The 14,104-nt window shown below is 46.7% G+C and overlaps 6 protein-coding genes across 6 annotated transcripts; 2 read left to right on the forward strand and 4 right to left on the reverse strand.

Annotated features, from left to right (window-relative positions):
• Nucleotides 1-274: 274 nt before the first annotated feature.
• Nucleotides 275-1,096, forward strand: N7483_008256 (uncharacterized protein; the record flags this gene model as incomplete). The annotated part of the gene is made up of 1 exon (XM_057091683.1): nt 275-1,096. One exon carries the CDS (start codon nt 275-277, stop codon nt 1,094-1,096), a length of 822 nt encoding a protein of 273 aa, XP_056942857.1.
• A 486-nt stretch (nt 1,097-1,582) lies between these two features.
• Nucleotides 1,583-2,694, reverse strand: N7483_008257 (alpha/beta fold hydrolase; the record flags this gene model as incomplete). The annotated part of the gene is made up of 3 exons (XM_057091684.1): nt 1,583-2,192; nt 2,243-2,292; nt 2,359-2,694. The coding sequence occupies 3 exons, from the start codon at nt 2,692-2,694 to the stop codon at nt 1,583-1,585; spliced, it is 996 nt and encodes a 331-aa protein (XP_056942858.1).
• Nucleotides 2,695-4,245: 1,551 nt separating this feature from the next.
• N7483_008258 (glutamine synthetase family protein) lies at nt 4,246-5,965 on the forward strand (the record flags this gene model as incomplete). Its single annotated transcript, XM_057091685.1, has 5 exons — nt 4,246-4,678; nt 4,754-5,010; nt 5,070-5,122; nt 5,182-5,871; nt 5,935-5,965. The coding sequence occupies 5 exons, from the start codon at nt 4,246-4,248 to the stop codon at nt 5,963-5,965; spliced, it is 1,464 nt and encodes a 487-aa protein (XP_056942859.1).
• A 238-nt stretch (nt 5,966-6,203) lies between these two features.
• Nucleotides 6,204-7,797, reverse strand: N7483_008259 (putative toxin biosynthesis protein; the record flags this gene model as incomplete). Its single annotated transcript, XM_057091686.1, has 4 exons — nt 6,204-7,101; nt 7,171-7,279; nt 7,332-7,470; nt 7,600-7,797. The coding sequence occupies 4 exons, from the start codon at nt 7,795-7,797 to the stop codon at nt 6,204-6,206; spliced, it is 1,344 nt and encodes a 447-aa protein (XP_056942860.1).
• Nucleotides 7,798-9,155: 1,358 nt separating this feature from the next.
• On the reverse strand, nt 9,156-10,764 carry N7483_008260 (glycoside hydrolase family 76 protein; the record flags this gene model as incomplete). The annotated part of the gene is made up of 4 exons (XM_057091687.1): nt 9,156-9,728; nt 9,792-10,250; nt 10,307-10,551; nt 10,665-10,764. 4 exons carry the CDS (start codon nt 10,762-10,764, stop codon nt 9,156-9,158), a joined length of 1,377 nt encoding a protein of 458 aa, XP_056942861.1.
• A 1,656-nt stretch (nt 10,765-12,420) lies between these two features.
• N7483_008261 (arylsulfotransferase family protein) lies at nt 12,421-14,103 on the reverse strand (the record flags this gene model as incomplete). Its single annotated transcript, XM_057091688.1, has 2 exons — nt 12,421-13,083; nt 13,153-14,103. 2 exons carry the CDS (start codon nt 14,101-14,103, stop codon nt 12,421-12,423), a joined length of 1,614 nt encoding a protein of 537 aa, XP_056942862.1.
• Between the last annotated feature and the right edge of the window lies 1 nt (nt 14,104).

A 14,104-nucleotide genomic window follows, 5' to 3' on the forward strand; every position in this document is an offset into this window, starting at 1 on the left:
AGAGTTGAGATCAGATCATCAACAGTCTACCATCATCTTCACAGCTCCTAGTTATCTACTCAGTTTTCTTCCAAATCTCCAAGGTTATTTATACATAAACCACTGGCAGGATTCCGCATTGGAACTTGAATAACAACATCCGGATCTATAAACCAGCTTTATCCTACCTTTACTGACCCAATAGCTAGACCTCCAGTTCCTTATGGTTCAGCGAGTCTTTGTTATCCTACATTCGCAATGTGCTGGCATTTGATCTCAATCAGAAATAAGAAAAATGGCATTCTCAACCCAGCCTCAAATCAATTGGAACACCAAGGTCCAACCACTGGTGCGCCCTGTTATCCCAGAAATCCCAGTCTCAGTCCCAGAAAAGACCCTCACGGCCAAGGTTCAGGATGCCTCTCGTCACCCATGGGGTGTGATCGACTACCACCTGTACCTTGCATTCATTGAACGAGGCCGTGATGATTTGAAGCGCCAGAGCGAATTCATGCTGTTGGAGGCCAACGGGTTGCGCCAGGTTCACGTCGATGACCTCCTCGACGTAAACACATTTGCACACTCTCCTACCGAGACCCATATAATCACTTTCCTTAACTTACCCATGCTACCTTTGTCTATGTCAATGCAACTCACCGAACAAAAGCTTGTACTGGGCTTTGACCTTCAACGCCAACATCTCCTGGGATACTTCTTTGAGTCAGCTCCAGATAATCTCGCTGATGTTTACTCTATCTGGCACGAAGGTGAGGTTGTCATTGACATCCATATTGACCGATTCCTGGAAATGTACGAGTATACTGTGAAGGAAGCATTGGAGATTCTCGGTGTTGGTATGTTCCGCCACTTTCGCGAGAGCAAGCGCGAGCTCCCCGCTGGTATGGACCTTGTGGTGACTATCCAGTTTGCTCAGTTCCTGCGTGATTTCGCCGGCCTCCTATGGGAAGACCGTAGTAACGATTTCCGAAAGGTATATTTTGAACATGAAGATCACCTTCGAACTCTCATGTCGCGAGCCTCGTGGGAATCTTGGTTTGCGGTGCGAAATGGACTAACCATTGAACAGTATCGACAGAAGATGATGGGGAAGATGTAGAGGTTCACCTCGTGTGACTTACTGTTTGATTGGCCAGCTGAGCCAGCTGCGGTGCCTTCCCCACAGCCTCAAATGTCGAATTCTAGTTCATTTGATGTTTCAACTCTTTCACGTATCTTGAAGCCCGAGGGTCGGGTGATGCATGGTCAAGCGTGCCAGGTTGTTTTCACTCACTCTTTGACTCGGAAATGTTCTTACAACCTCAAGCTTTCTCAAAGAATCGGAAAAACCCCGGGAGAATTTCTCACCATAATACGACCTTAGAAGTATTCCAGCCCGCAGTTCTGAGCCTTGGAGAGATTGAGCTTGGGTAGTAACATTTGAATAAATTGAATGTATGTTCGTGTGTGTATGTACGAAAAGCCTGTCCTTTAAACACCTGCAAAAGATGATAGACCCCACATGTGCATGAAAGGTTCAAGTCGTTCCTTAGTTCAAAGCTCTATATCAATGAATGCACGCTAGCCCTTTGATCCGAAAAGCGGCTCACACCTTTGGATGAGAGACCGAAGGAAGTATGTCCCGCAACCACTCAGCCATCATTGCCACCATTTCCTTGGTGCAGCTGTGTCCAGTATTATCCTGAACGAAGAATCTGATATCCTGATTGGCGCGTTCCGGATTCCGTTTACTTGCTTCCACCCACGCGCGCGTGTATTTGGCCGGCACAAGTTTATCATGCACACCGTTGCATAGCAATAATGGCACATCAGTGGGGAACTCATTGGCCGCTTTCAAATCCTCCTGATGCACAATCTCCGCTAGAGGACGAGGCCATCTGCGCTGCTGAGTCGAGTCCATGAGCCGCTGAAGCTTTTCCCAGTCAAATTCGTTATCCTGGTTCACAGTGCTTGGGTCGATTCCAAGACGACTGAGAAGAAGGGTAGACAGACTTGGACAACCGACTACCATTGTATACGCATAGAATTGACCTGGGGAGACCAAGGAAGCAATGCGCCAAGCCGTATGGCCGCCTAGAGATACTCCAGCCATTATGTTGTAAAATCGAGTAAACTGGGGTAGATAGGCTGGGAGATAATCCAAAACCAGCTTGAAATCTTGAGCTGACCCAGATATGATAGACATCAGATCCATGCTATAGTCACGTCAGTAACATAATCTCTAATACTGTTTTGTGAGACGCACGCATGATTCTCATTCCCGTCTTTCCAAGTTTTGTTCGCCCGGGAATCAACCTGAATGATATTAATACTTAATCGCATAGAAGAAAAGTTGCATTAGTGGATGACAAAAGTTCTTACCTCTCGATCTCCATGATTTCTCATATTCATGGTCACAGCGATCAGACCGACTGATTCGCCCTTTTTCTCGTTGGTCCGATACCGATATAGGATCTCGTGGGCCATGTCTTCCATCACCCGATACGTCCTGGTCCGGTTATGTGCCATATACAAAACCGCGATTTCTCCAGGAAAGCTCTGTGATGGATTTGAATTAATCTCATCGAGTCCATATACATAGATTCGTAGGCCCCCAATGGCCAGTTCCGTTTTACTGGAGAGGGGTGTTGTTGGCGGAAGAGAAAAGCGAGGCTCGTGGCCCTTGCTATTAGTGGTGGTAGTAGCAGCGGGCGACATGTTCCCTGATAATGAAACTAGATAATCCCTGTTTATTCGGGTGCGGAGAATTCTAGACTCAAGCGTTACTAGCTGAAGTGCTATGACAAGCGTTTATAACCTGTTGCCCTAGTGTCGATTCCACCTGTACGTGGCTCAATTTTGGCCCGAGATAATTACCGAATTAGCCGATCGCCCCCGAAACTTGGTTATTCTGGTTATTGTGTGAGCAAGATATGCTCTGACTCCTCTGAATGACTAGGATTTGACCGAAAAATTGCCGGGCCCCACTAGATCTACATCCAATTATTGAGATCTTCAGCCTTGAGGTTTGTGAACTTGAAGATCATAAAAGCGAAATTGGGTGATGATGGGTCATACGGTAGAATCAATGATGCAAATTCAAATTGAAGTTTGATTGAGTGAAATTATACATTTCTTCCTAAACCGTGACCGTAGGAGAGTGTCAATCGACTATTTGACAAACTTAGTCATTGAAAATGTGTTCAATTGCAAGTCGACTGTGGTAAAAGACTCGGTGGTAAAGATCACGCTGTAAGCCCAATGGGTCAAGAATCAAGATCTGCGTAACTGGAGATACCATTGAGTCGCGCTGAAGAGCTAGATCGATTATGGAGATGGATGATCAGCACTGGATGGCTGGTGGTGGAGATCGGATACTCGGTTCAGGCTCAATCGGTACAATAACCGGTTAATAGCAGGACTTGCCTTACTGCTATCAACTGGTCAAATATCACTTCAAAGATGTTCAAGCTTCAAGTTTCAAATTGGATGTTTGTTTGGTTAGTGCCAACTCGAGCTCTGGTGGCAGGTATTCTCGAACATTGAATGTGACATTTCCACTCCTTACCAACCCTTGGTCTTGTCCGCGCCTTCGTTGGGTTATAAATGACTGACATGATGATATTCAGGTCTGACTCATCCACGCAAAACACAGTTCTGGCATTTCTTTGTTTCAAGGTGATCTTCCAGGGCTTTTTGACTGGTTCAATGCCTAGTATATTGACGTGTACGGAGTAGTTTTGGGGCTAATTTTCTCTTGATTCCACTCGGCTTCGAAAGCCATGGACTTGGGCGCTTCCTCCATAGACGCATGTTCAACGTTGATCAACTGGTGTAGACTAGATCATCGACGTTAGTCCAAATTCGTTTTTAATTACTTTTTCTTTCTTTTCCCTGCTGTGCAGATTTCTCCCCTCTTCCTCAACCTCCACCATACCACACCACCTTGATCTCTCAGCCCGGTCATACTATCCGGACTTCCACAGCTGCTTGTCGTAGATGCTATTAACATCTAGTACCAATATGATGACGACATGAAAAGCTGGGGAAAGCTCCAGTGGCTGTTCAAGGCGGTAAGTACAGGGCGGACCGAGAGCGCGCTATCTCTTATCTTAGAGCGCGCATGATAAGCCGCGATGCGCTCTCATACACCCCTCAGAAGCAGTAAGCCAAAAGCTGAATCTCACTTCTTGATTCTTTGTATATTACGGCGATTTCCCCATATATCCATTTTCATTCATTCCAATACGGTTCCATCCTTCATTCGACATGACAGACACCATAGATCCGGAGGTTACTACCGAGAATATCGCCGAGCTACTTCAAAATGACCGGATGGTCAAGGTAGCCGGCGTTGATGTCGATGGAGTATTGCGCGGCAAGCTGATGAAGAAGTCAAAATTTCTTTCTATCGTATCTGAGGGCTTTGGGTTCTGTTCTGTCATCTTTGGCTGGGACCAACATGACCAGACCTATTACAAGGAGCTCTCAATCAGTAACAAGGAGAACGGATATCGCGATCTCGTGGCTGTGCCAGACCTGCGCAGCTTCCGTCGCATCCCTTGGGAGAACAATGTACCATTCTTCCTGGTTAGCTTTCTTGACCCAGACACACGCCAGCCGGTCTGCGCGTGTCCTCGAGGCTTGTTGAAGACCGTTGCGGCAAAGCCCGAGGCTGCTGGATACCGTGCCATGGCAGGAGGTAAGTGGTGGCAATGGCCTTTGAACTCCAATATCAAACATGCTATCTAGATCAGAGTGATTAACCAGTGCCTAGCGGAATACGAATTCTACCAGTTTCGCGCCCCCGGTGACCATCCCACGCCTGAACGAGCCGCCTCTCATACCGCCGCCTTCCTTCAATCAAATAAACCAGAAGCTCTGCCTGCCTTGACAGAAGGCATGTTCGGCTACTCTATCACTCGCCCTCTTCATAACCAAGATTATTATTACGGAATTTTCGACGCATGTGAGCAGTTCCGCTGCGATATCGAGGGATGGCACACCGAGAGTGGACCAGGTGTCTTTGAAGCCGTAAGTAGCTTCAATCTGTGACATGTGGCGCAAAACTAGTCTAATATTTGGCACTACAGGCATTGCAATTCGGTGAAGCCAAGGATATGGCCGACAAAGCAGGTCTATTTAAGTATGAACCCTCGGACTCTTACACGCCCAAAGACAAGACAAATGCTAATCAAACATCAGATATGTTGTCAAGGCCTATGGTATTAAGCACGGTATCACACCTTGTTTCATGGCAAAACCCCGTCAAGGTCTTCCCGGAAACAGTGGACATATGCACATATCCCTCGTAGATGCGAATGGGAAGAATGCCTTTATTCGCGATACCCCCGATCCCAACCCTCCATACCCAGATGTTGCACACCTGTCAGATCTAGGCCGCCATTTCCTAGCGGGTCTACTGATCGGATTGCCCGATATTATGCCTATATTTGCGCCCACGATCAACTCCTATAAGCGGCTTGTTGAGAACTTCTGGGCGCCCGTCACCGTGTCCTGGGGACTGGAGCACCGCGCCGCCTCTATCCGCTTAATCACACCACCAACCGCCAGTGCCAAGGCCACTCGCTTCGAGGTGCGTGTTCCAGGTGCTGACACGAACCCGCACTTTGTCCTTGCGGCAATCTTGGCGCTAGGATGGCGTGGTGTGGAGAAGAAGTTGGAGATCCCGGTGCCGCCGCTATCCAAGGGCGAAGATATGGGCGGAGCTAACGATCAGGGTGTGCGATTGGCAAAGAGTTTGAAAGAGGCAATTGAGACATTCATGCGACCGGATAGCATGGCACGAGAGGTGTTTGGAGATGATTTTGTTAATCATTTTGGAGGAACGCGAGAGCATGAAGTGCGATTATGGGAGGAAGCGGTGACTGACTGGTAAGTCACGAAGCCCATATGGATATGACCACGGTCCGCTACAGCTACTAACCGACTTAACAGGGAGGTGAAAAGGTATATTGAGACAGTCTAGACCTCAATCCATTGTATCTAGCGATCACTGGGTGGGATATCGAGTAGGATTAGAGCAGCGACTACTTATGATGGATACTTCTTATGTATAATGCAGGCATTAGCAATGGAATCTAACTCGTTTTACTAGTATATCGCTAAAAGATTCAAGAATAACTTCAAGGTGTCGGTCGTATCAAGCTTAGAACTTCAAGTTTGCGTGAAAAAGCACCCGCGATCATATGAGAATTTCCGGTTTCTCAAAGCTTCGAGGGTGATACATCCCGCTTAGATTCTGCATTTCTAGGCTTTCGGGTTGCAGCAGGAACATGATCCAGCCACGCTGAATCAATCATCTTCTTTTCAAGACGATTCTTCTTCCTCCATGCAGCATTAAAACTCTCCTCCTCATCACGCCAACGCCTAAGCTCAGGACCAATCCAACAGACCGCTGCGTCCGCGCACTCATTCACAGCTTCTTGGGCCAGTAAATGGCCGAAACTCTCAAGGAAAACCTCGCGCACACGACCAGCTGCAACACCGCCACTTCCCCCAAGTCCCGTTCCTGTGTTTGCGAGCTTATCCGCGCGCATCTTAGGCAAACACATATCGGATTTGCCAGCGAATATATAGAGCACACTAGGACGTAGGAATGGAAGCTGTGCAAAGATTCGGGATGGCTCAGGACGGTAGAAAGGGTGAGAGTCCGGATGATCGGCGTCAAGGTCCGGGTGAGTCACACGGTTGACAGGCTTACCACTACCGGGAATATGGTTATAGTTCGGTCGGGAGAAGGTAAAAACTTCTTGATGTAACGTTGTGCGCAGAGTGACGGGTGGATTTTTGGGATCAATATGAGATTGATTATTCGATGGGTGGATAGCCGTGGGGAGATCGCGTAAACCATACTGTACCCATCGATCTAGTACACGTGGATCCCAGGCTTGATAGAATGGACTGCGTTTGAACCCTTCGGCTGCAGCTTGGCGAGAGGGCCAGATGTCCCTGCGGTAGGTAGAGAGCTGGGTTGTTTTGGCGATGACGCGCTTGTTCTCTTCACGGCTAAAGCCATCCAGTTGTGTGGAATGAGGCTGAACCACTGGGTCTAGAAGCACTAATGTGTGCATTAGACGTGGGTGCATCAAGCTGAGTTGCGTACTAGAGGTTTCGACATGAGTATATGTTCAAATAAACTAGTGGGACTGATCAAGTCCGAGTCAGACTTACAGGTGTGCACCGCCGAAACTATGGCCAATTCCGATCATGGGTCGGGGCATTTCAGCGGCCTTGACATTCACCAAGTGAAGAAGATCACGGGGGTGATCAAACCAGCTTGCTATCATATTGTTAGTATCGTATTTAAGTGCGTGTGGCAAAATGCTTCATACGATCATTGCCGAGCGAGTCTTCATTAATTACGCCGCTCTCTCCTTGATGCGCCACGTCGGCCATCCAGACGCTACGAATGCGAAACCCGGACTGCTTAGCACGAGCATGGATTTCTTCCCATAAAGGCTCGTATAATTCCTAGGTATCGAATCAGTGACACTGAGCGGCAAGAACCCATCCATCACATTTGGAATCTGGTACTGGACTCGGCATGAATGCGCCTGTCCTAGCTGAGGACTATCCCACACCTTGGGTGTTTGATCATACCTTAGGAAAGCCATTAGCGTGAGCCGCGAGAATTGTTACATCTCCTGGCTGTGGATTAGGATTGTCAATCGGAATATACTGCTTCACCGCAAGATGCAAGGAGGGTTGATCTTGGTCGTCAGCTACCGCCCCAGGGTACTCGCGGATGTGCTGACAAGGCACTACGTGCTCAACGATACGAAAAGGAGAGGATGACATGATTGATGGTGTGAGGTAAGAAAAAGAAAAATTGAAGACTATATGTCCTTGGTGTTTTCCCCGCGGGAACATCCATGCCAGTGGACCTGTGGTTCAGCCGAGGCCCCTGCAGGCCGAGAGAGGCACTACGTATCCAGTTAACTGCCGAGCTCCACTCCGCTTACATTTAGAGGCGTGATAGAGCAACCACCCCAGGGTCCACCTATTTCCTAAATAGGCAGACTTCCCGCATGTTTGCCTTGTTTACATTCCCCATCTAATATTCTGCCACTTTTTTCTGCCATCTAGTACAACTGAAAAGTACAGGATTTAAGAAGTTATTATAATACTCCTGGTAAAGAGATCTGTTATTCTTCTAATTTGGATGATATTTAAGTATTGACTGTATCTTTTATGACTATAATTAACCCTGTAATCAAGAATAAAATAAGAATTAATTGTTATGATGTATTATGTAACCAATCCTAACCCTTACCTACAAAGAGTTCGCACTAAGAGAGAAGGGATTTAGTCCAACTAGAAAATCCTTTATCATACTAGTAGTTCCAAAAAATAGAAGCTAGAAGCTAGAGTATAGAGATGATCTTGACTTATCCAGAGTAAAATGGAGAGGAAAGTGTAGACCTGGGATTTGGATGTATCTTTTTTGACCGCCTATATACCGCCTTTAAAGTGGGTCTTTGGGGTGGGAATATCCATGGGGTGGTTGCTCTATCACGCCTCTACATTTATGGACTGACTTGAGCACATATATCTTCCAGATCTCTCGAAATACTGATTTTTAGGATATTAGAGGCTCAGTCAATCTCTGTTTCTGATTTTCACTTTTTTTGTATGCACAAGTGCCCAAGTGGAACCTTTGAAAGTTGGAAATTTGGGTGATCAGCCAAGCACTAAGCTGCAGAGTGTACAACAGGAAACTTGGAATCATGCGTCATTTTATTTTTTGGATCACCTCGAAAGAACAAGAATAGAAAATGAGATTCTCATACAGAATACTGAAATTAAAACTTCAGTTGAACTTGAGCACTTGAGCATGAGGTGTTGTCAAAATAAGCTTGAAAGTGGAGGCGGCACTACTGTGACTGACCATTTAGTGACTCCTGAGCCTATAGTACCAATCTTCAGATTTTTGATTAGCTTCAAGTCGAAGTACTATTAGTTATTATAGCACATATGGCCTTTTATTGTAGAAGAAAGGTGTTTTTATTCTAAATGAAAGTATTTAAAATTACAACCTAAAGAGAATCCCGCTCGTTGTAACTTGAAGTGGTCAACCAAATAAAACTCCAATGTGTGCATACTATGTGCATATGTGCTCCATAAAACTCCCAAATGCTGTAACATCTAATATGAACTTAGCCACCCAAGACAGTCCAGCTCATGAGACCCACCCAGCCTGCAACAAACACCACAGTCAAGATACCAGCTCCGGCTCGATCTCCAGTGGTAATTGCGCTTAACGAGGTGGAATCAGCGGATGTATCATTTTCACCGGCATCGGGAACACTGGTACTGTTACCACCAGTGGTGGATGTGACTGGGGCTGACTGATCGAATGCAATCATGTTGGCAACAAAGATGTTCGTTGCACTGATCTCTTCTTCCATGCCGATCCAGCCATCATAGTCGGACTGGTACCATCTGACTCCACAGGTGTTGTTGTTATGACCCGTGCAGGATAAAGCAGCAGCCTTGGCGGAACCTTGAAGGTAAGGCAAAATCGTGTTATAGGTGGAGGGGACCAAAATGGCCGTGAGCGATAGCCAAGTTGAGACCAGTCCCTTGAAGAGAATCTCGTTGTCATTACAAGCCTCGGATGGCTCGCATAGTTTTTCTTCCAAAATATATGTACCATCATGGATAAAGCCATCAAGTGTTCTGTTCAATAGACCATCGACAGCAGTGAGCCAAGTAGAGCTACCGTTTGTCTGTATGATATTAGTCTACGGCCCAGGCTAACAGAGAGAATAAATAATATGAGCTTCACTCACATAATTGTACATATAGGCAGCACCCATCAAGTATGTACCATAATTGTAAGACCACTGGTCATCGCCCTGAGTGGCACAGTCGTTCGTCGTTTCTGTGGAATCGGCCACGTTCCAGGTTGAGTTGCTGAGAAGAGGAGAGGATACCGACCAGTCCCAAATCTTTTGGGCCCAATCAGCATATTCTGAATCGTCTGTGTATCGTGCAAGGCGTGCTGCTAATTGGAAGAGTCCACCGTTGGAGATGGAGTTTTTCATGTCGTAACCGGATTCGTAGGTCCAAATCTGCCATCGCAATCCACCACCGCAGGATGATGTATCCCATTCATTGACTTGATAGTTGTAAACACCCTGTGCGAGGGAGAGCCACGAATAGTCACTTCCAACATCGGTGGCATCGGTGAATTCGAATTCAGCGGCGGTTATGGCTGCAAGGCCCCAGAACATTTGGTCGTCGTTTCCCTGGAGCCATGAATTAGCTAGAAGTTCTTCCAGAATTGAAGACTATACGAGCTTACAATCCAGGAACTATAATTAGTTGGCATATAATCATCATCACCGGCTTGCCATTCTAGACCCACGCGCAATTCGGCGTTATAGGTGGTGTCTCCTGTGAAATGCCAGTAGTGGAGGAGGGCTAGGAATAGGGCTGCACCTTCCCACCACTTGTCTGGGAAAGCTCCAGGAATATGGCCAGTTTCGTTGCCATGATAGTAGGTCATCATAGCGTAGGCAGTTGTACTAGCGGCATCTTTGATGGATTCTATTCAAATGTCCAGCGTCAGCACCACCACCCATCGGATTTAGCGGGCTATAAAAATAGAGCCAGAAAAGAGGTGAGGATGCAAATATAGGGGAGTTGTAGATTTCACGCACGTTCATCGGTGATATCCAAGGTGATCGCATGCACAGAATCAGTGAAAAGGAGTGTGATCAAAAGGCCCTTCAATACCCGCCAGGGGCCGGGGAAATGCATTTTCAATGTCAAAAGAGCCCACAGGTGCTCAAAAGGGAAATATAAAGGAGTGTAAGAAAATTGTTTGCTGATATATGGTAGAAAACGAGTGACTCGGAGTTATCAAAGCGATGTGTTATCCTCCAGGGTTTCGACGTGCAGAGGATGACGCTGAATCACCTGAAAATTTCCAGGATCCAGGAGTAATAAAAAGCGGGTGCCACATTTCGCGCCATGATAATTAAATATAGCAGAGCATGCGTAATCCTCGGCGCTAGCGTCGTCAACTTCAATTGTGGAGTTTGAACGCGTACACTTCATAATGGTAGTGGAGCCAATCATCAGAGTCGGCCAAGCTTTCTTGTCAAGCTTTTTATGCGACGATCGGCACTTCTTAGTACAACTTGGGGACTACAATTCATAAGGGTCTTTTAGATCGTTCCAGATAGTAAGCCACAAGGGTTATCAATACACTGAAATTGTGGGGGATTCCAGACCAGATTGAATGCACATTTAATCGAGATGAGGCTATTCAATGTTGAGTTAGGTCCAGGTACAAGTGGGACTGGTCAAGAATAAGAAACTGTAGTACATGTACATCGGAGGAAGTAAAGCAGATATTTTAGGCACATGGGAATAAAGAAGGGTACAAAGACTAGTCTAGTGTTTCTTAGTGTAACTATCTTCGGATTTTTTGAATATTTCTTTGTCCTTGCTATATTCCTACCATTTCAACATCGGATTTCGGACTTAGGACCTCGGACGTCTCCTCGCCTTATGAAAAGCTTAATCAGCGGGAGGCGACATCCGATAACTAACTAAATGAAATTTCTGTCTATATTCATCTACTGAAAGATCACTTGAGTTATCAAACTACCAGGGTCTTGAACTGTTCATATCATGATAATTTCAGATCCCCCATTCTATAAATATGAATATGAAGTTTCGAGACTCGGAGTGGTGCGTGAGAACAAAGAAGCTATAGAACTTGAAGTGGGTGAATGGGGAACTGGGAGTGTGCGCCCAAAGTCATGAGACATGGTGGACTGCTCAGGTGGTACTAGATGTTGACCATGTGTTCAACTTCCAAGGTTGAGTACTCTCACTCAACTTTGCTTGATAGCCTCAGGGATCCTGGCCTTGAAAGCCATATGAACCGGACAAGGCCTAGATCTGCACTTTCAGTGAACCTGGCATGTTCATTTCTGGGATAGCGAAAAAGGATCTCTAGTTCGTGTTGAGATCTGGCCCGGCCTGGCCTTTCTAATCTTCAATCAGTGGGGCATCGTACTGATTCGTACATGAAGTCAACTGGAATCTTTGTTCATCGGGGCACTTATCCCCTTTTGGACTAGCGGGGGATCAAATTATAGATCACGTGTTATCATGTACTGGAGAAACTATTATCCTAGTGCGCCTTGAACGAACTTGTTGACAGGAATGCATGGATGAGTTCATACATAGATCCATTTGGGGTAGGTCATTGGAAACAGAACTTGAAAAGCCTACCTGAAGAGAGAAATTGCAAAAAAGGACTACAGACTTCGAACCAATCTTCAAATAATATAACTGTTTGCTCAAACTGAGATGTGTTGTCCCAACTTGAATGCCAGTGCTATGTGTACACGAAATCGCGTGGCTTAGATCTAACAAGTGCCAGGCGACCTATGATGCTATCTATTTGGAACAGACAATGGAAGAATTGACGCTATTGAAAACCGTAGGGACTACCGGCTCAACGAGAAAGCAGCCAACAGAACCCAAATCAACAGCCGTCTCGAATCCCCGATTCTGCGCGATTCCCACGAGTGACAGAGTTGTGTCATTAGCCGTCGATTCCTGATACACCTTCCAGGCCTTCACCTCCGTCGCTCCGTTCCAGCTCATAAATGCCGTTTCCTCAGCCAATATAAGCTTTGGCTTCTGTGTCGGTGTACCAATCCACGAGCCCTTGTATGCCCGATAACCTGCAACCTCATTATCAGAGCCATATCGAGCCTCCCATTTGAGATCTGTTACGTTGGGACCAGGTCCGACCCCAAACTCTCGCAGCAAAGGAAGTTGGCCATAACTCAAGAAGCGAGTGGTGGAGTTTTGTTGGTCAGGGACATAATCCATTGAGCCGAACGAATCACTCCAGAGACTACTGGATTCGTTGAGTGTGTTGAGGGAGAGGGGTGAAACATTTCTGCTTGGGGGCAGGGAGAGATGGAATTCGCGGCCAACTGTTGGTACAGTACCCGAGGTGCCGTTCGCGCCGGCATAGTTGTGGTTCACGAACATTGAGAAGATGACGAAATCAGGTCCGTAATCATGAACTCGCGTGTGGTATTGCCTTCTCTGTCAATATGTTAAATCCACCAGTTCCCGAATGACGGACCTCGTGGAGCGCACAATTGAGGGACTTACAAAAGACGATTCCTCGGGAACAATACCCCAATCTCCTCCAGTCTCACCATTGAATGTCCACATTATATCTCCATCTGTACGGTCGATGGCATATACATTCCAAGTGTGGCGTGCGTTGACCAGCAGATTACCGTCATAAGCTGAAACAGAATCGATGTGCACATAATCCCAAGCCACCGATGCATTTTGAGCACCATCAATGAGCGGCAATTGAGAAGCATTGAGTGGGATGTGATCAAGTGCACTCCACTTCCAAATAGACTTGGAGGTGCGAACATCAATCTTGTGAATTTGAGAATCTAATACCCATCCACTAGCCGAGCCGTTGACAGATGTGAGGTCCACCTGGGTCAAATTGTATGCGGTAACCAGAAGCGTTCCCCAAGGTGTGATGTACTGCTCGTTGTAATCAATATCACAATGATGGATTGCCGACTTTTGCGTCTTGATGCCCAATTTTGGGCAGACAGTGAATTCTCTCTCATATTCAGAGTTCAATATGGAAAGACTCCCATATCCAATACTGGAGTTGATGCCATCTTGTCGGTATCCGTGCCAGTAAGTCAAGTACTGTGTTCCGTTTAGGGCCTGCATCCGGAAGTTGCTGTACTCGTAGGGCGACGAATCGTCGACGGTAGGCCCACTCCAAACCAGATCACCAAAGGATGTCATGATCAATGGACCCTGTTGCTTGGTGGCATTGCTACCATCAAAGTTCCTGGGCTCGAGAAGAATGACTCCTGGTTCAAGTGCCTCCCCGTTCCAGCTGATGGAGAGTTCGGGTGGATTGAAAGAGGGTTCGCTCTGGTACTCAAGCCATGGCCAGATAGTGCTGGTATTGGCCGATTGAACGGATTGCCAGCTAGACAACAGAGTGGTTTGAGCAAGGGCTGTAGAGGCCAAGCCTGTCAGCGCACCAATAGTGGCCAACATGCCTTGTCGCAATGCCATT

This window comes from Penicillium malachiteum (genome assembly GCF_028827825.1).
Source record: "Penicillium malachiteum strain IBT 17515 chromosome Unknown utg000004l:1.0-4883003.0:1.0-4884900.0, whole genome shotgun sequence".
NCBI lineage: Eukaryota > Fungi > Ascomycota > Eurotiomycetes > Eurotiales > Aspergillaceae > Penicillium > Penicillium malachiteum.